This window comes from Neurospora hispaniola (genome assembly GCF_033458365.1).
Source record: "Neurospora hispaniola strain FGSC 10403 chromosome Unknown B0T23scaffold_4, whole genome shotgun sequence".
In the NCBI taxonomy this organism is placed as follows: domain Eukaryota; kingdom Fungi; phylum Ascomycota; class Sordariomycetes; order Sordariales; family Sordariaceae; genus Neurospora; species Neurospora hispaniola.
In genome coordinates, this window is record NW_026944409.1 from 887,793 (window position 1) to 904,785 (window position 16,993).

General features: G+C 52.0%; 6 protein-coding genes across 6 annotated transcripts; 4 read left to right on the forward strand and 2 right to left on the reverse strand.

Annotated features, from left to right (window-relative positions):
- Positions 1-415: 415 nt before the first annotated feature.
- Positions 416-1,824, forward strand: B0T23DRAFT_137171 (glycosyl hydrolase family 61-domain-containing protein). The gene has a single exon (XM_062832294.1). It carries the CDS (start codon positions 725-727, stop codon positions 1,748-1,750), a length of 1,026 nt encoding a protein of 341 aa, XP_062692702.1. The 5' UTR covers positions 416-724; the 3' UTR covers positions 1,751-1,824.
- Positions 1,825-3,628: 1,804 nt separating this feature from the next.
- On the forward strand, positions 3,629-5,045 carry B0T23DRAFT_379246 (pectinesterase precursor). The gene is made up of 2 exons (XM_062837137.1): positions 3,629-4,406; positions 4,489-5,045. Exons 1-2 carry the CDS (start codon positions 3,773-3,775, stop codon positions 4,854-4,856), a joined length of 1,002 nt encoding a protein of 333 aa, XP_062692703.1. The 5' UTR covers positions 3,629-3,772; the 3' UTR covers positions 4,857-5,045.
- Positions 5,046-5,583: 538 nt separating this feature from the next.
- B0T23DRAFT_404341 (ubiquitin-conjugating enzyme/RWD-like protein) lies at positions 5,584-6,754 on the reverse strand (the record flags this gene model as incomplete). The annotated part of the gene is made up of 7 exons (XM_062838887.1): positions 5,584-5,723; positions 5,789-5,970; positions 6,131-6,245; positions 6,348-6,381; positions 6,538-6,565; positions 6,640-6,641; positions 6,722-6,754. The coding sequence occupies 7 exons, from the start codon at positions 6,752-6,754 to the stop codon at positions 5,584-5,586; spliced, it is 534 nt and encodes a 177-aa protein (XP_062692704.1).
- Positions 6,755-8,267: 1,513 nt separating this feature from the next.
- On the forward strand, positions 8,268-10,056 carry B0T23DRAFT_137311 (ketopantoate hydroxymethyltransferase-domain-containing protein). The gene is made up of 2 exons (XM_062832295.1): positions 8,268-8,953; positions 9,163-10,056. Exons 1-2 carry the CDS (start codon positions 8,483-8,485, stop codon positions 9,823-9,825), a joined length of 1,134 nt encoding a protein of 377 aa, XP_062692705.1. The 5' UTR covers positions 8,268-8,482; the 3' UTR covers positions 9,826-10,056.
- On the reverse strand, positions 9,994-10,971 carry B0T23DRAFT_137330 (ubiquitin-related domain-containing protein). Its single transcript, XM_062832296.1, has 2 exons — positions 10,405-10,971; positions 9,994-10,280 (listed from the first exon to the last, which is right to left on the reverse strand). The coding sequence occupies exons 1-2, from the start codon at positions 10,807-10,809 to the stop codon at positions 10,218-10,220; spliced, it is 468 nt and encodes a 155-aa protein (XP_062692706.1). The 5' UTR covers positions 10,810-10,971; the 3' UTR covers positions 9,994-10,217.
- Positions 10,972-15,236: 4,265 nt separating this feature from the next.
- Positions 15,237-16,903, forward strand: B0T23DRAFT_316479 (helix-loop-helix DNA-binding domain-containing protein; the record flags this gene model as incomplete). Its single annotated transcript, XM_062834937.1, has 4 exons — positions 15,237-15,290; positions 15,349-15,809; positions 15,872-16,646; positions 16,712-16,903. 4 exons carry the CDS (start codon positions 15,237-15,239, stop codon positions 16,901-16,903), a joined length of 1,482 nt encoding a protein of 493 aa, XP_062692707.1.
- Between the last annotated feature and the right edge of the window lie 90 nt (positions 16,904-16,993).

The following is a 16,993-nucleotide window of genomic DNA, read 5'->3' on the forward strand; positions in this document are numbered from 1 at the left end:
TCGGGCATCGCGGCGCCACGGCAAGCTCCCCTGTTCACTTTGGTATGGACGAACACCTCTCTTGACGCCGTGCGTTCGTCCCATTATGGCCTTCGTATCGCTCATTTGGTTCGAGGAGCCGCAATCATGTCTCCATTGCTACGGAACTGACACTCCGTGACTTGTATCCGAGGTTGGAGGTCCGCCAGCATACCACATTACCTTCCACCGCCCGTCGATCTGTTTGGTTTCCATATCCATGGCCGGTCTACCCGCGGGGAGTGGCTACTACCCGCTTACATCGTCACATTGGAATCAACTTTGGGAATTTGTTCCGTTATCAGACCCCGCCTTGTCCAGACCACCTCATTTCGCTGAAACGAAGTGTTGGTTGACCGATGCTTCGTCCAACATACCCATCATGAAATGGAATAGCTCGATGCTTCGGCTAGGTGGGCTGGTCGGGGGCACCGACGGGCAAGGGTTAAGGCTTGGATTCTGAACAACCACTTTCGAATATATAAGGATATGGTCGTCACCGTGTTGCAGAGTTTTGGAAAATCATCAGCTTCAACTTGAGCATTCGGCATCTACTCACCTTCTTTTTCCAACTTCTACCTTCTTTACCAAAGCTTCATCGACTGAAGCCTCTCATTCTTTTACCCGCAATCTTTGACATCACAACACTCCTTCAATCCGCCAGTCGGTCAATCAACACCAACAACTAACCACCAAATCAATCAAGATGCCTTCCTTCACTTCCAAGTCTCTTCTTGCCGTCCTCGCCGGCGCGGCCTCCGTTGCGGCCCACGGTCACGTTAGCAACATTGTCATCAACGGTGAATACTACCGCGGCTTTGACAGCAGCCTCAACTACATGGCCAACCCCCCTGCTGTCGTTGGCTGGAAGGCCAACAACCAGGACAACGGCTTCGTTGGCCCTGATGCTTTCTCCTCGCCCGACATCATCTGCCACAAGGATGCCACCAACGCCAAGGGCCATGCCGTCGTCAAGGCCGGTGACAAGATCTCCATCCAGTGGGAGACCTGGCCCGAGTCTCACAAGGGTCCCGTCATCGACTACCTCGCCAACTGCGGCGCCTCCGGCTGCGAGACCGTCGACAAGACCTCTCTCGAGTTCTTCAAGATCGACGAGGTCGGCCTCGTCGACGGCCAGAAGTGGGGTTCCGACCAGCTCATTGCCAACAACAACAGCTGGCTCGTCGAGATCCCTCCCACCATCGCCCCCGGCTTCTACGTTCTCCGCCACGAGATCATCGCCCTCCACTCCGCCGGCCAGGAGAACGGCGCCCAGAACTACCCCCAGTGCTTCAACATCCAGGTCACCGGTTCCGGTACCGAGAAGCCCGCGGGTGTTAAGGGTACTGCCCTCTACAAGCCCGATGACGCCGGTATCCGCGTCAACATCTACCAGTCCCTGAGCAGCTACTCCATTCCCGGCCCTGCCCTCATCAAGGGTGCCGTCAGCGTCGCTCAGTCCCACTCCGCTGTTATCGCCACCGCTACTGCCATTACCGGTCTTGGTGATGCTCCCGCTGCCACTGCCGCCCCTGCTGCCACCACTGCCCCCGCCGCTGCTCCCGCTGTCACCACCACTGCGGCCGCTGCTGCCCCCACCAAGCCTGCCACCACTGCTGCTGCTCCCCAGCCTACCAAGCCTGCTAAGAGCGGCTGCCAGAAGCGCCGTGCCGCTCGTCGCGCTGCTGCCCTCGCTCGCCGCCACGCCCGTGACGTCGCTTTCCTCGACTAAGCGATTGCATATAATGTCTTTTTTAAAGGATGGAAATATGGAGACATGTTTGAATGGAAAGACAGCTATGAGGAGTTGAAGCTGCTATGGACGCCCCGGCGATGCATACGAGAAAGGGAGACTTTTTAGGAAGTTATTTTCGATTCTACTATATTTTTTTGTTAGACTTAGTTTTAAACTTCCTCTGCCGCTTGGTAGAGGGGGTCAAAAATCGATGCTCTGTTGAAGCCTGAATTTGGTTCCTTTTTGCGAGAGTGATGATGTTGATGATATTCGAGGTGATTGCATTCTTTTGTTCCATTGCCGGTTGACCTACCTCATCTGGTTCCTTTCGGAAATTCGGAATAAAGTTGCATGATTTGAGAGGAATAATCGAAGCTGCAAAGTGGATTGAATTTGAAAAGACCCGAGATATCGTAATGATAGGTCTTTCTGTTGCAAATTCCTTGCCTGTTGTTTACCTGCTCAACAAATCCCACTGAGTACAAGCCTCAAACCTCAAAACACTGTCTTCACGGCACACATAATCCATCTCAAGGCCCAAGTTCAAAAGTTTGCATGATCAAATTCTGTTCAAACTACCAAACCACGGTCAGACTCGAAATCGTCTTGGTCAGATGTTTGTAAATTCCTTTGTCGACAATTCGTTTTGGGCCAGTAGGTGCTTCCATTGAAAACTAAGACATATAACAAGTCAAATAACCACACACATCAACCACCGATACGAAAGAAGAAGGTATATTCCGTTCCACCACCCAACCTGTTGTATGGCGTTGTGATCATTTTCAGCATCGCTCAAGGTTCATCCAACGTCGTATATAATTCAGCCCTGTAAATAATGGTCTCTTGTCGTGCGTGAAGCTCAAAAAGTCATAGAAGTGTTGCTCTCAACCCATTTGTAGAAGGGCCAATCAACTCCCCTGCCTGTTTCCTCCCCCCCTGCTAAAAGCATGCCTCACGCCAAGAAACATTTCACTCACCTAGCGGAGAGACTCGAAACACGCGAATATCGCAAAGGAGCCAAGTCAATGGAGGGGAAGAAATGGGAAATTACACACACGTACCACCATAAACGCCAAGACTGTTTCAAGAACAATCATCACGAACTTCTTTCCAGATTCGTTCCTTCTTCCGTTGCGACTCAATTCCCCCCCTTCCCCCCTCCTCTCCCCTCCCCTCCCATCCGCAGTTCGTTACATTCAATCAATCTAATGATCCAGTGTCCCGACTCCCGACTCCCGTTCGCTCGGCACCACAACTTTTACATGCCATGTACACTACAGTAATTATCCGCAAATGGGATTCATCCCAGTCCCCGCTTCCAAGACAACAAACCAACATCGGGTAAAAAAGAGGCGACTGGGCGGGTTTGTTGAGTGAGGCATCTCTTGCGAGTCACTTGTTCTTCAAGTCACCTTCCGCGTAACGAGAGCGACACAAAAAACAAAAAAAGGGGTAGATCAATTTCCCAATCAATGGGTTGGATCGAAAGCTACCTACATAGATCGATCCGCCGCCGAGAAGATGATGCACCCCGGGATTTTTGAAAAGTCTTGGGACCGAACGATGTTACTCCTCGCATTGCATGCGAGATGGGTTGAGGGAGGGTTGAGGATGTTAAAAGAGGTCCACCAATCCGGAACCACCGTAAAGTGTACATACGTACGCTCGGTACGTTATGCTAAAAAAAGGGTGAATGGATGGATGGATGGCTTCAAGTGAGTATTTCCCTTTTAGGATCGAGGAGAAGCGGTCGTACCATGGAACGGGTCGGACGGATCGAGTAAAAGTTGAATGATCCACCGGGGAAGAGAACGAAGAAGATTCCCTCTTTCGCTTCTAGGCCGAACCATGTAAACGGACAGACAGACAGACAGACAGACCCAAGCTCCGAGATATATATCAGCGTCATCACCCAGTCAACCACCCTCTCTTTGTTCCCCTCCACTACCACCTTACCTTTGACTCCAACTCTGACCAACCCAACAGAGTGAGCTCATCGCCCACATCCCGTCGCCAACCATGAAGTCCCTTCTCCTCCCGCTTCTCTCCCTTCTCTCCCTCTCCTCTTCCGCCCTCGCCGCCACCCGTATCTCTCCTCCTTCCTCCGCCTGTCTCCGCGTCGGCGCCGGCCAACAGTACTCAAACATCCAATCCGCCGTCAACGCCCTCTCCACCACGGCTTCCGGGTCTCAATGCATCTTCATCTACCCCGGCACCTACTGGGAACAGGTCCTCATCCCGGCTCGCTCCGCCCAGCTCTCCATCTACGGATACACTGCCAACACCCAAGGCTATGCTTCCAACACCGTCACCATCATCGCCAACAGATCCCAGGCCGATGGCCTAAGCAACGACCAGACGGCTACTGTGCGCGTCAAGAGCAGCAACACTCGCTTGTATAACCTCAACATTGAGAATGCCCACGGCAAGGGCAGCCAAGCCGTGGCGCTGAGCGTGGCCGCCAACGGCGTGGGCGTGTACGGATGCCAGTTGAAGGGATTCCAGGATACGCTGCTAGCGGAGGACGGAGCGCAGCTGTATGCCCGGACGTTGATTCAGGGAGCCACGGATTTCATCTTTGGACAGCGCGCACCGGCGTGGTTTGAGAAGTGCGATATCAAGGTCATGGCTGCTAATCTTGGGTATATCACCGGTATGTTTTTCCCATCCCCTTTCACTGTTCCACTTTCAATTTGGTTCAGTAACTGACTGACTGTTGTTGTATCATATTTCAGCCTCGGGTCGTGATTCTTCGAGCAACCCAGCCAACTACGTCTTCAACAGCTGCTCCATCGCCGCCGCTGCCGGTAACAATGTGCCCTCGGGAGCCTACTACCTCGGTCGTCCTTGGCGCCAATTCGCTCGCGTCACCTTCCAGAAGACCAGCATGACCAACGTGATCAACCCTGCCGGCTGGCAGATCTGGAACAACGGCGATGCGAGGACCAGCAACGTTGAGTTTGGCGAGTACGCTAACACTGGTGCGGGCGCGAGCGGGGCCAGGGCGAGCTTTAGTAAGAAGTTGGGTTCCCCCGTCAAGATTGAGTCGGTGCTGGGGAGTCGTTACACTCGTCAGGGTTACTATGATTCTAGCTATATGTAAGCTAGGGGGGATCTTGATGAGTGGAGAAGGAGAGGAAAGGAAGGCAGTGAATGGGAGGTGGGTTGATGGAAGGATTTGTATTCGAATAGACAATTGTCGAACCGGACCGCAACGACGGATCAGGATTTTGAATAACATAAATAGAGGTGTTGTCCCCAGGTAATGCCAAAATGATTCTGAAAAAAAAAAAAAAAAAAACAAAAAAAAACGAGCGCGGACCTCAGATCACCTCGCAATAGATCTTGTTGTGACAACTTTTCACACCTAGCTTAGGATTAGTTTTAGAACTCTGTCGCAACTCAACTGTGCCTCAGTGATGGTTCTAGACTTGAGTCTCCCTGGGCCTCCTCAAGCAGAAAAAAAACAGGAAAACATCACTAGACTGAAAAAAGCTGGTTATTTTTTTCCCCACGAAGGCAATGCACTAAAAGCCAAAGCATGCTAACGAAATGGTATAACGATTTGCACTGAGATGATGTGTATGAACAGTCCTAGAATCAGAGGGGAGAAAACAAAGCGAGTGACCTAAGCAAACCAAAAAAAAGTCCCAACCCATAGATACCTTATTCAACGCCGGTTCGAAACAGAGGCCCTTGAACACCCCGAAGAAAACAACTCCTGCCGCTGATAAATGCGAAGTGACGAAAAGACGACCTAAGATGCCGTCTGAATTTGAGGGGCCTTCAGGATTCGAAGAGCCTTCAAATTTCGTTGGAGGACTACCAACCTAGACGTCGTCCATCTTACCGGCGGCCTCCTCGTCGTCTTCCTCGTCGAAGCTAGCCACGGATGATAGTTCGCCGTCGTCTTCACTTTCTGCGTCCGCCTCGTCTGCCGCGTCCTTACTCGCGTACTTCTGGACATATTCTGCAAAAATCATTTCAGCTTCCCTCCTTTCTGTTATCCAAAGCAGTCTCCATGTGTTGACATACCTTTTACCTTGTTCTCGTAGGTCTTGGGTTCTCTGAGCAACATGGCAGCGGCCTCACCGTTGAGAGGATCGGTAGGGTTCGGGTAACGTAGAAGCTGAGGCAGGAATACTTCAAAGATGTTGATCATATCGAACATTGGCGACCATGTTTGGTTGATGACGTCTAGACAAACCGATCCGGATCTGGTATGCGGCGCATTTGGTTAGCCCCGATTGCTCTTTTGCGGCGAGTGGCCCATCATTTTGTTGCTTGTTTCTCCCCGGCGAACCAGAGCCCGCCCAACGTATTGTCGTGATTATTTCCTCGGATGGTGCAATCAGTTTGGCATCAGTCCCCACTTACAGCTCATCAATGTTGGGATGGAAGATTCGGTTCACGAAGCCAATGCTAGGGGATTTGTATGGATACTGATCGGGTAGCTCGACGCGGACTTTCCAGATGCCGCCTTCAAAGGGGGCTGTAGGGAGGGCTTGGTGTTAGTGACTGTAAGATCCTCGAGGCACATCTGGCGGCTTGAGCACAGGTGAGACAGGGAATGGAAGATATTGGGTAGACAAACTTTCGGCAGGCCCTTTGAACCTCACATAGAATTCCTGCCTGTTGTGTTGTTAGGTAAGCCCAGCATCCCAGCTCGGATCATTTAGTTGTCGCATCTTACACTTTTTTTTCCATGTTAGCGCTCCGAAACCGGAAGTTGAATGTTTCCTACAGGGGGTTGGAAAGGGTGTATCCATACTATTATCGTTCACCAAAGTGACTTCATAGTCGCTCATGAGCCTGTCGTATCAGTCGTGTTAACAGTGCGCTCGTGGGAAAGGGTTGTTGGAGCTTTGTAAGGACGGGATTCGTACATCTTCATGACCTGTTGCCAATGTACATATTAGCACGTGTGTCCGTGACTCGTAGCTGAAGGTGAACACTATCGCAACTCACATCTGTCTCGATACGGCGGCGTGGGGAACTCATGTTGTCTCTATCAGAAACTCGCGCTCGGTTCTGCCTTTTTGATAAGAATGAAGTGGTGGTATCTAGCTTCGAGTTGTCGCAGGGAATCTGAAGCAAAGTCGCAAGCACTCGCGTTATCGTATAATCCGATGTTGTGAACGGATGACAAGTGTCAAGACTGCAGAATGCGGGAGTAATGCGTGGTCGGCGGGTGGTGGCGAGATGCAATGTCGCTCTCGTCTGGTCTACCAGCTGCGGCCGAGGTGGGTTGGAAGCGAAGCTTGGGCGTTGCTGACAACAAAAGATGACGGGGAGGTTATCGCGAATGGACTCGAATAGGTTAGGCACTGAAGCTGATATGGCAAAGTGTCGATGGTTTGATTATCCACAGGACGGAAAGTCGAAGTTGGGACAAAGTGGGATGAATGAGACAAGTCGCACTCCTGTCACGTTCCCGCCCGCAGTAGCGACGATCGTCCACGACGTCAGGCTTACCGTACAGCGCTGACCTCCTCAGGTGGTAGCAGCCAGGGGTGCATTTGCCGGCCGCGAGCGAATGATAAGCAGCCAGGAGTGGGGAAGGTCATGCGCTGAAGGGAGCGATAATGATTCATTGGCGGTCACTCGGGACCGGCTGGTGTGCTTCAGATGTTGAGGACGGGGAATGACGGGACCGCGGGAGGAGTCAACTCCAGTCAACCTCATCAAGGCAACTTGGTCGAATTTACCAATCCAAGGTACATTCCGGAGGTGATGTTACATGTTTGCTTTGTCTCCAAGCCAAATCCGGTCACCAACAACAGACACAATAGTCAACAGCAACATCTGATAAAGAACGGCGCAAGAGGTCGATGTGACGTCCATATGGATCAATGATACTTGATGAGGAGCAACTTCAAGGTCCAAGATATATTCATCTCTTAAGCCCACGACACAAGGTAGTCCAACACCGAGTCTTCGGCTCTGGACCACGGTAGCGGAACGCCATGTGTTTATGTAGGGCTGACAATTCCCCGCAGTTCACAATGTCATCTGAAGCCAAAGTCGGCGGGTTTACATAAAGTGGCTGCATAGATGCTACCAAGTATCTGACACGGCACAGAAAATCTTTCACTACCCTACAATAGTCTATAGAGCCTCAAACCATCACGATAGGCAGGTCAACACCGTCAATGTTCTCGGTGTCCGTTCGGAGACGAACATCATCAAGATGCTTGCGTTTGTCAAAGTCCCAAAATTGTTAGTGCAGCGCCAGTGTCAGTCGACAGTCACCGATGCCTCGGCCCCAGGAACACAGCCAATCAAGCACATCCAAGCGACCGGTAAAGTGGGTAATGTGGGTCCTTCTCCGAACGCCCGAACAAGCCGGCGGGTCCCAGTCCCCCTTGACACTTGGCGGAAACGGCAAAGAACACCAAGAAATTTGTGAGATATACTCAATTCTACGCAGCAAAAACCATCATGGCTTCTGGAGTTGAAATAAAAAGGAGGAGCCGGGCGCAGTAAGGGGGAAAAAAAAATGGCGCAAATGTAGAAATCATTTTCTCTCCTTCTCAATCCATTACTTTCAGTGCAGCATTGCTATTTCCATCAACCACCAAAACCGTAGGGAAAAGTTGCATCGATTGTTCCAAGCATCGCAAAGTCTCTTCATTCATCCCGTTGTACCTTCACATTGCGTATATTCTGGACCGGTATTTTGCATACGCCTCTCACCACTTATATAACACCACCACCACAACCACCATAATGCACAAGCAAATAACATCTTCACTACTCAGGAGATCTTCTCCCCTCCTTTCCAGGGGTAACAATTACAAACCAATAGTCCTGCTGCGTGGTGCCGGTGCATCTCAACCACACCTCAACACCACCACCACCACGGGATACCAACCCCAACTACACCACCACCAACATGTGCAAATCCAAACCCGCTATTCTTCTCACTCCCCCATGGGCCTCCCGCCCACCAACCCCCGCAAAAAGGTCACGCTCAACACGCTGCAGTCCATGTACAAAAAGGGCGAGAAAATCACCATGATCACGGCGCACGACTTCCCTTCGGCACACGTGGCCGAGCATGCGGGCATGGACATGATCCTGGTGGGCGACAGCCTGGCCATGGTCGCTCTGGGGATGGAGGACACGAGCGAGGTGTTGGTGGAGGAGATGTTGCTGCATTGTCGGAGTGTGGCGAGGGCTACTAGCCGGGCTTTTACTGTGAGTTTTTCTTCCTCTTATATCCTTCTCATTTCAGGGTCTCCATTTAAGAACCCTTTGTGTATACCTACCCCTATTCTTCCGTGATCCGTCTCACCTATTTCACCTCTTGTCCTCAATCATCGCCCCTACTCACTATACCCTACGCCAATGTGAACGTAGAAAAAAAAAAAAAAAAAAAAAAAAAAACACACTAACCACGCTTCCAGGTCGGCGACCTCCCCATGGGCTCCTACGAAATCTCGCCCCAACAAGCCCTCTCCACCGCCATCCGCTTCATCAAAGAAGGCCGCGTGTCCGCCGTCAAACTCGAAGGCGGCGCCGAGATGGCCCCCACCATCCGCGCCATCACCACCGCCGGCATCCCCGTGCTCGCCCACATCGGGCTCACTCCCCAGCGCCAAAACGCCCTGGGTGGCTTCCGCGTCCAGGGCAAATCCAAAGAATCCGCCAAGCGATTGCTCAGAGACGCCCTGGCCGTCCAGGAGGCCGGTGCTTTCGCCATGGTGGTGGAGGCCGTGCCGCAGGAGGTGGCCGCTTTCATCACCGGTCTCCTCAAAATCCCGACGATTGGCATTGGTGCTGGAAACGGCACGAGTGGACAGGTGCTGGTGCAGGCGGATATGACGGGGAATTTCCCGCCCGGGAGGTTCTTGCCCAAGTTTGTGAAAAAGTATGGCGATGTGTGGGGGGAGGCGCTGAGGGCTATTGAGACGTATAGGGATGAGGTCAAGGGCGGGAGTTATCCGGCCGAGGAGCATACGTACCCGATGGCGAAGGAGGAGGTGGAGGCCTTTGTGGGGGATGTGAGGAGGCTGATGAATGCGAATGCGTCTGCTAAGGCTGAAGGCGAGGGTGAGAAGGATGCGTGAGTAATGCTGTAGTGCGTGCGTGGCGGCGGGAGGAGGATAATACCCCTTGCATGATGTTGAGATAAAAAAAAATGTGTTGCTGTTTTTGGATATAAGAGCGTTGCCTCACGTTGATAATGAAGAAGATGATAGGTACCTCTGTCGTGATCCCTTTAAAATGATGTGAGGTGCCGTGGATATTGATGACCTTGACGGTGTGGCGTTCCCTGGTGTCAAAACCCTTCAAGTAGTTGCTCAAGGATGCTGAAGTTTCCATAGTAATCCTAGGTTTGTTGGCTGATTTTTCGACACGGCTCGTCACAATCTTGACACCGTCTAACATGCTGTCCATAAGATATGATCCGATCCGGTAAGCCTCCTAGTATTGACCCCCTCCTTCAGACTCGAGGTGATCATCCAAAAGACGGCGTCATCGAATACGAAACATTTAGCTGGTTCGTGGAATCCTTAAAGCACTGCAACCTACATCGTTAGCACACACTTCACACTGTTAGTCGCACTTGACACTTCCTTGACACTATCATCACCCCCGGAATTATCACCACCTTCACCAAAAACCAAAAGCCAAAGTAAACTCACCCTCCACAAGTTCCCCACCACCTCATCCAACGCCGGCGCAAACACGCTATTCACATACAGAAACACGCTATCCGTCTCCTGCACCTTCAGCGTCTTCCGCAGGTACGCCACCACCGTCTCGAACGAGTGCGTGCTAAGCACTTTGACTTGCTCCCTCCGGAGGGCGGGCGCCGACCCGACCGGCTTGAAACGTATCACCACCTTCTCTTGGTCAAAGGTTCCGGCTTCGGCGAGGGCGGCGGTGGCGTCCCGCGGGAGCGTCATCAAAACCGTGGAGGCGGTCATGGTCAGCGGCAGGTTGGGCGAGTCGCGGCCTTCGAGGACAGGAGAGGCTGTTGATGAGTTTGGGTTGTCGTCGTGGAGGGATGGGGAGGCGGTGCCATGTGGGGCTTGGGAGGATGCCATTTCGGGTTGTCTGGATGTGAGGTGATGAACAGAAAGAGAGAGGTTGAATTGAAGGTGAAGCGATGAACCGTATCACGGGTTTGTCCTGTTCGTGTTTGTTTGTTTGTTTGCTTGCTTGGTGATGATTAAGCGCTTGGACCAGTTTCTCGGTTGGACTTGATCGTGGTGTTCCTTTGGTAGCTTTGTTGAGCAGCCTGAGATCCAACGGCTATATTCAGGTGACTCTGCTTGTAAGCCGCACCGGTCTATCGAGTGAGGCTGATGATGTTGACGACGATGTTGATGGTTGTTGTCAAGGATCAGCTGGGCAACGAGATGACACTTGATTGGCGATTGCAGAAAGTGGAGACATGGTTGCACCAAGTGTCAGGTACGGGCGTAACTGTATGAGGGTTAGGGTTGCTGTATTGATTCTCTCGGGATTGTCCCGATTTTGAAAACCGGACATCAAAGCTCAAAAGGCACAGAGATCGCGATGATGTCGTTCGTACCCATTTCTCGGAGCTTCTAGTAAACAAAGAGCGCATGCAAGCAGCTACGACGGAAACATTTCCGGGCATCATCGGCTATCAAGGGACCTGTGGTCAACAGAAGTGATGAGAGACAACTTGTGCAACATGCAAAGGCTGTTGCATAACGAGCCTGCACAAACGATATATCTCTTTCATCTCGATCGTGACCAATCGTCGATGACTTGCATATGGAAAACTCGGCGGGAAATTTAAAAGCATCAGAATTTCCATGCCCGGTCCCTCACATGTAACGCCGCTGCAAAGAAGGTACCATGGCATCCTTTCATCGTGTTGATGGCTAGACGGGTTATGATCGGGATGTGAAAAGATACACACCAATCTCGATGAGCGAGCGTTCCAGCGGATTGCGGGTTAGTTAGGATTTCCATGAACTGGCCTATACTGTACATATCTAACGCGTACAAGTATGTATGTAGTAAGCTTATATACAGCGGTTTGTCGGCCGCACACGGGGGTGGACTGGCGGCGTCATCGAGACGGCGATCTCCTTTTGCGGGGCTTGTGACGGAAGCCGTACCCCCCGCATGATCATCCGCGGAGCATTCGTTCCTGTTGCTGTGCCGTGCTCAAAACCATGTCAGTATCGCGCGCGTTCCCGGTGCTGTTGATGGTCGTGTGCTTGTTTTGATTTTCTTGACAAGGAAAGGATCAATCCCGGCGTGTGTGTGTCGCCGGCATGCCGTCGTTCCCGTCATCGAATCGGTCGATAAGCTCTCGGGTCCCGTACTTCCCTGTTCCATAAAGACCGAGGCAACGGCACGCGGCAAAACAATGGTGCGTGGACGAAGAATGGTGGACAGAGAGAGTACTTCCAGTACCTAGGTAGGGTCGGGTACTTGCGGTGGACTTGGATGGGTGGTGAGCTGGTGTCGCAAATGGCTGATGGTCGGAGGTCTAGAACGCACCAAGAACAAATGGACAAGCCTTGCAACGCAACTACCCAAGCTGACAGCCACTGAGATGGGTACAGCCAGTCAGAGTGGGCGCTGCCACAAGCCACTGCCGGCTTGGCGGTGGGGCCTCACTCGTGCAAATTGAAAAGTGGCATGATTTCCAGGCCAAATGGGCTCAAAGTCATTGAAAGCTGCGTCAGAACCCCAGCAGCAAAACGCCAGGGTCCCCCCCACCGATTGGCCTCGTTCACTGATGCTCCGTCTCTTCAGCGAATCGACCTTCACAAACCCTCTGATCCCCAACGATCCATTCCCTCGAGGGCCCGGCGTGCCTTGAGCCATGCGAAAAAGTCAGGCCATGTCGACAATCGACGTCCTAACTAGGCCAATCGGCTTGCCTGGCCTGCGTTCCAACCTGCAACCGATCCCGATGGTTCCTTTTTTTTGTTGGTTTTTTTTTCTCCTTGATGCGAGACGGCGGGCGATGGGGGTTGGGGACGCTTCCTCGGCCTTTCTCTTTGAAGACGATGAGAGAGGAAGGAGGAGGGAAGGAGAAAGGAAGGAGGAAGAATCGGGATCGAAAACGACACTAGAGTACCTTTATGTATCCTTCCATCGCTTGCTTGTGTTCATCGCTTGTAATATCCTGCACATGGAAGGAACGGTCTGCACTCTGCCTGTAGTGCTAGGTAGAGGTAGGTATGTAATTCCCGTCTACATACTATGGCGGGGATGTCTTGCTACATACCTTATTTCTTCCGACGTTAATGCACCAGTGACTGCGACTTTATGTCAGGGGAAAAGAAGAGTGAAGGAACAAACATTTGGTTATATCGTGTTGTACATGTGGAGTACCTCCCACTTATAGGGAAGCACTAGTGTAGTGTTCACAGTACTTCTTCAGCTAGCATTTGGTGGCACGAGGAATGACTGCACTCTCGGCCGGTACCTTCTGTCTACCTGACCGGGCCAAAGTACACAGCGAATATCCAAACAACAAGGAAACAGGACTGGTATTCTTTTCCATGTTCTGGTGCAGTTTCAACCTGGGACCATCGGGTCTGACCTACCTAGGTAAACACGAAACCTCCCGTCATTCACCCCAGGCGCTCCAAATGTCTTTTCTCGTTCTCACTTTGGACCCCCGTCCTTTTTCTCTCTTGTCTCGTCGTCGAGTTGTGCGATAAGGTACCTTGCGGGCCAGTCACCTTACACTACCCACGGCAGAGAAGGCGATTTGCTGGGCACATCCAATTGCACTGTCTTCAGCGGCTAGTGGAAGAAAGATTCTTATGGAGACCAGACTTTGTTATTACTGTAATAGTATTCCCGACCCTTTCCGTTTCGCGCCGTTGGCGACATACAACCGTGATATTTGGAACGTAGAGGTCTCCCATTGCTCAATCCCACTCCATTCTTACATTGCATCCGACAAATCTCAGCAGGCAATCTGGAGCCGAGTCCCATCCTGTTCGCCGCCTGCTACCTTAGCTCCTGCACCACCTTACCTTACCTCTACGTTACCGTACCTAACACATATGACATACATGACATAGCCGACATACCTGACATAACGTACCTGGCTGTAACAGTCAAGAGGTACCTGACGTTAACCGACAGCTTCATCAAGGGCCCCCTGGAGTCATCCCACGATTCGTTTCCACCCCTTCTTTGCGTCCACATCGCACATCTATCATCGGTCCCTCCTTTCCGAGTCGCCGCGGTTGCTATCGAATCTGGGCTATCTGGCTGGATCTCTGTTTGTCTCGTCCACATTTTCAACAAAGCCTTGTTTTCTTGTACCTTTTTTATCCTTTTTTTCCTTCCTCTTTTTTTTTCTTTTTGGGGAAAATTTGGAGACACCAACGCAAGACACCACCAAACCGACCACCACCACTTACAACGAACTCTCAGCTCCAACGCTCGAACCGCGCATTCGCAACGCACCCCTCGTCTGGGAACCTCAAGCGCTCACAAAGCCCTGTTCCGCGCCGGCACCGCAGTGCTTACCCGCTCCGTTGTCCCACGATAATATCTTGCGCGACACCCTCTCCATCTTCAGGTTCCTATCCTAGACCTACCTGCCTACCTTAGGTTCTTAGTCCTAGCTTCCTTGGAGACTTGCTGCTGTTGGTGAACCCTAGTTCTACCTCTTCTAGGCTGGCCAACAGATCCACGCAACTTTGTACGCCGTGCTCATAGTTTGCGAAACCTCTGGTCTCTTTGGCTTTGCCAATCCCCGGCCGTCTTATCCCGCCTTCCTGCCTCAAATCTGGTGATTTACACCACTGCCCGCGGCTTTTGGTCTCTCGCCCAATTACGCACTCTTCTGCCATCCAACAAGCACAGAGCTTTGCGCCAGTTCGCTACGCCAAACTCCTGATTGTCGCGCCATCCGCCGTCAGTGTTCCTCGAATCCCCATCTTCCACTGAGAAAGATATTAGTCGACAGAAAGACGATACTGGTTGTGTGGGCTGGAGACAAGACAGTTGAAAAAAAAAAAAACCGACAGAACAGAAAGGAGACACAGGCTCGAGTGGTATCGTTCCGCTAACTACTGCACTGTCTCTGGTGGCATTGCGTTTCCCATCCCTCCACGCACCAATCGTCGACTTTAGTCGAATGAATTGAACGGTTTCCGCCACCCGGAGCTTTTGCTCATCCTTATATCCATGTCGTCAGGAACAGCATTCAGATCCAGATATTAGCTTATTCCGCGGACCATACAATTGGCGGTGGAAACTAATCCTCCCCGCAAGTCTGGGCTTTGACCAAGAAACGCCCCCCTCCTTGAGCTTGTTGTAGACATCTGCAGATGATCTACAACACAAAGCTGGAACTCAGAACCAACCCCTCGACATCTCACACGTCTTTACTCTTCTCGGCCACGAGGCTTCCGGTTATTCCGTCGACGGTTTCAGCTTGACCTCCGCGATCTTCATCATCGTCGCCTCGTTTCGTGTTAGTCCTGACAGCCTCACGGTATGCTCAGGTAACAAGATGGATCCCAACACGCTCAGACATCTCGAGTACTTCTCAGTACCCAATCACCAGGTAGCACTTTCTATTGTGTCCTTGCTATCTGTCTTGTCTCGCTGCTGACGCTACCCAGACGGTCAACCCCGTTGACCAATCTTACAACTTGTCAGGGTCTACCTCTACGCAGTCGCCAACACTATGGGGCACCGCGCCATCACTGGAAGCCAACCATTCTGGCATGAACTCGACGGCAACGACGACCATGTCACTTGACTCTCTCTCACAAACTTCTCCAGCAACCGCTTTCACTGGCATGTCCTCTCATCCTTCAATGACCCGACGGCCGTCCATGTATGGCAGTCATACCGGAATGCCGTCTTCAAAATCGTCCAGAACCCGGGAAGGCCATGAGAGGAAACGAACAAGGCTGGACTCTGAGCTATCACCGTTTGATGAGCCGGACTATTGGTTGCAGTTCGACAATGACGACAACTTCGATGATATTTCTGAAACCACAGAGCCCCCTCGGCAGGATCACAAAGGGAAAGGAAGAGCCCCGCAGCTATCCCAACAGCAACAGCAACATCAACAACGGTAGGTTCAAACCCTTAAACCGCTTGGACCAAGAAAGTCTAGTTCCTAATCGCTTTTTCAAGACGTCGGAGCACGGCACACTCCATGGCAACAACGGCCGCCACTCACCGGAGAACTGCTGGTACGCTAAAATCCGAGGACTACATGGAAGACAGCGCCTTGGATAATGCTCTATCGGAGGATGAGCGGGCGATGTCCCTGAATCTGGCTGAGCAGCTTTCCAAAATAGATACAGCTCCGCCGCAAGAAGTACCCCCGCGTGAAGGTCTCTACTCGACACCCCTTAGCTGGGAGCGCCCACAACCCGGTCTCAGAATGGACTCCCTGATAGGACTCAATCAACAAGCCCTGAACGAGGCCGAACAGCGACGACTGATTGCAATTGCCATGAATCCTGGACCTAGCATGGGAGGACTCGGCTCCAACATCAACCTCAACTTTGGGGATATGGCAACCGGGTTCAACTCGGGGTTCGGCTCGAGTTATGCAAGTTCATCGATGGGTGGTGGTCAGATGCCGAGGCCTGTATCACCACCGCGGGCGAGCACATCATCCCAGTCACGACCAGCACCAGCGAGACCCCCCCATAAACACGGCAGCATAAGCGAAAAGTCGAGCGAGAGGATGGGTAGTGGTGACAAGCACAGAAAGGTAGAGGAAAAGCACAAGATTGGGGATCGGACGGCGCATAACGATATCGAAAGGAAATATCGGACAAATCTCAAGGATAAAATTGCCGAGCTGCGGGAGGCGGTCCCTGCGCTTCACACAATATCGGAGGCTGGAGGGGTGGAAGATGACGGGTCGCAAAATTCGAGAGCGCCCAAAGTTAGCAAGGTAAGTTTGCCTCCTGACACGCACGGCTAAGGTTCGTGGAGGGGAGAGACTGACCACAGGCACAGGGAACAATCCTCACCAAGGCCACCGAATACATACACCAACTCGAGCGGAGGAACAAGCAAATCACCATGGAGCACCGAGAGCTCTCGCGAAAACTGCAGGCGTTTGAGCAGCTGCTCAATCACACGGCCGCGACGGCGTACCAGATGCCAGCGTATTCCAGGACTTTGTTCGACCCCAGAGGATTCTGCTAGAACGTCGGCCTCAACAAGGTCGGCGATTTGTGCCACTTTGTATTTTTTGTCATTTGTTTAGCGTCTAAGCATTGATTGGCTTTGAGGCGT

Bases quoted from the DNA above. Each gene is read 5' to 3' on its own strand.
- B0T23DRAFT_137171 (XM_062832294.1), top strand. From the start codon at position 725: ATGCCTTCCTTCACTTCCAAGTCTCTTCTTGCCGTCCTCGCCGGCGCG.
- B0T23DRAFT_379246 (XM_062837137.1), top strand. From the start codon at position 3,773: ATGAAGTCCCTTCTCCTCCCGCTTCTCTCCCTTCTCTCCCTCTCCTCT. The intron at 4,407-4,488 runs GTATGTTTTTCC...ATCATATTTCAG, and splicing joins TAATCTTGGGTATATCACCG to CCTCGGGTCGTGATTCTTCG.
- B0T23DRAFT_137311 (XM_062832295.1), top strand. From the start codon at position 8,483: ATGCACAAGCAAATAACATCTTCACTACTCAGGAGATCTTCTCCCCTC. The intron at 8,954-9,162 runs GTGAGTTTTTCT...CCACGCTTCCAG, and splicing joins CTACTAGCCGGGCTTTTACT to GTCGGCGACCTCCCCATGGG.
- B0T23DRAFT_137330 (XM_062832296.1), bottom strand. From the start codon at position 10,809: ATGGCATCCTCCCAAGCCCCACATGGCACCGCCTCCCCATCCCTCCAC. The intron at 10,281-10,404 runs GTGAGTTTACTT...TGTAGGTTGCAG, and splicing joins TGGTGGGGAACTTGTGGAGG to TGCTTTAAGGATTCCACGAA.